General features: G+C 55.2%; 1 protein-coding gene across 1 annotated transcript; it reads left to right on the forward strand.

The window, feature by feature from the left end:
• The first annotated feature begins 822 nt into the window (after positions 1-822).
• Positions 823-1,095, forward strand: LOC118451765 (ARL14 effector protein-like). The gene has a single exon (XM_035889423.1). It carries the CDS (start codon positions 823-825, stop codon positions 1,093-1,095), a length of 273 nt encoding a protein of 90 aa, XP_035745316.1.
• Positions 1,096-1,487: the final 392 nt, after the last annotated feature.

The raw sequence follows: 1,487 nt of genomic DNA on the forward strand, positions 1-1,487 counted from the left end.
GCCCAGGCCTGTCCTCAGAAGGCAGAGGACCCCACCATCAAACAGAAGATTAAGAGAGGCAGGCATCAAGAAGGCTAAGCGCCCCACGCCAGCCAGCACCCTCAAGACAGAAGAGACCTCGCATGGGACAACACACCACCCAAGAAGAAGAAGAAGATGGAGGTGTGCCAGGTGGCCCAACTCGCTTCTCAGGGGCTGCGATATGTGCAATGGAACAGGCGACAGAGCGCTGCCAGCTCCCGGAGAGGAGGCCACGTCACCCTCGCAGGCAGAGGCTGCAGCCGTGGCACCACTTCCCAGTTACTGCCCCACAACCAGCATCCCCACCCCGGCCTGGTACCGCCATCGCTGCCCCGTCCTGCTGCTGACAGCCACACCACCGGCATCCCCACTGCAAGCTGCAACCAGTGGCCCCAGCAACAGCATCCCTGCCACGGGGCTGAGGATGCCCTGCACCAACCTGGGGGTGCACTTGTGGAACTCCATCCAGAGTTTTCACCCGCTGGAACAAAGACGGAAGGTCACGGGGCTGGTGCACCATCCACCCGACCTGGAGCCCCACGCTGGCCCCAGCGTGCCCCTCAGGGTTCCCAAGCCCCTGCCAGCATCCCCGAGAGCCACGGGCACTCGTGGCCCACAGGGGGCAAAATCCCGTGGCAGGGGCTGCGGCAGAAGCTGCGCCCTCCTGACAATTCCATGCTATTGAGGACCGCCCAATAAAACAAAAACAATTGCAACAACTTGAAAAGCAACTAAAATCCTTAGCCTTTCAGAATCCAGGACTTCAACCCTGAAACTAGAGAGCAGAAAAAGAAAGCACGCATGTCACAAATGAAACAAGACGTTTTCCAAAAGCCCCAAATTACAAAGAAGTATGACAAACATGGAAGCCTGCTTTGTAATAACATTGATTTGTGTGATTGCCTGGAAAAGAACTGCCTGGGTTGCTTCTGTCCTTGCCCCAAATGCAATTCAAACAAATGTGGACCAGAATGTGGCTGCAATAGAAGATGGGTTTATGATACAATTGAGACTGAAGCTGGCAATGTGATCAGTGTGTTGCCAGTTTTCATTCCTGACTTGATTTTGTTCTGAAAGTTTTTGCGCCTGAGCAAAGTTTCTCTTTGCATTTTATTAAAGTAGATCCTGGCTTTATGAAAAAAAAAAACCAAACAAGCCCAGGAGGCCAACCGTACTCTGGGCTGCATCAGGAGAAACGTGGCCAGCGTCGAGGGAGGGGGTTGTGCCCCTCTGCTCTGCTCTGGGGAGACCTCCCCTGGAGCCCTGTGTCCAGCTCTGGAGCCCTCAGCACAAGGAGGACATGGACCTGTTGGAGTGGGGCCAGAGGAGGGCTACTAAAATGATCCGAGGGGCTACTAAAATGCTCTGAGGGCTGGAGCCCCTCTGCTATGAGGACAGGCTGGGAGAGTTGGGGGTGTTCAGCCTGGAGAAGAGAAGGCTGTGGGCAGACCTGATTAGGGCCTTTC

Source organism: Egretta garzetta, unplaced genomic scaffold (genome assembly GCF_000687185.1).
Source record: "Egretta garzetta isolate BGI_Z169 unplaced genomic scaffold, ASM68718v1 scaffold1732, whole genome shotgun sequence".
Classification (NCBI taxonomy): domain Eukaryota; kingdom Metazoa; phylum Chordata; class Aves; order Pelecaniformes; family Ardeidae; genus Egretta; species Egretta garzetta.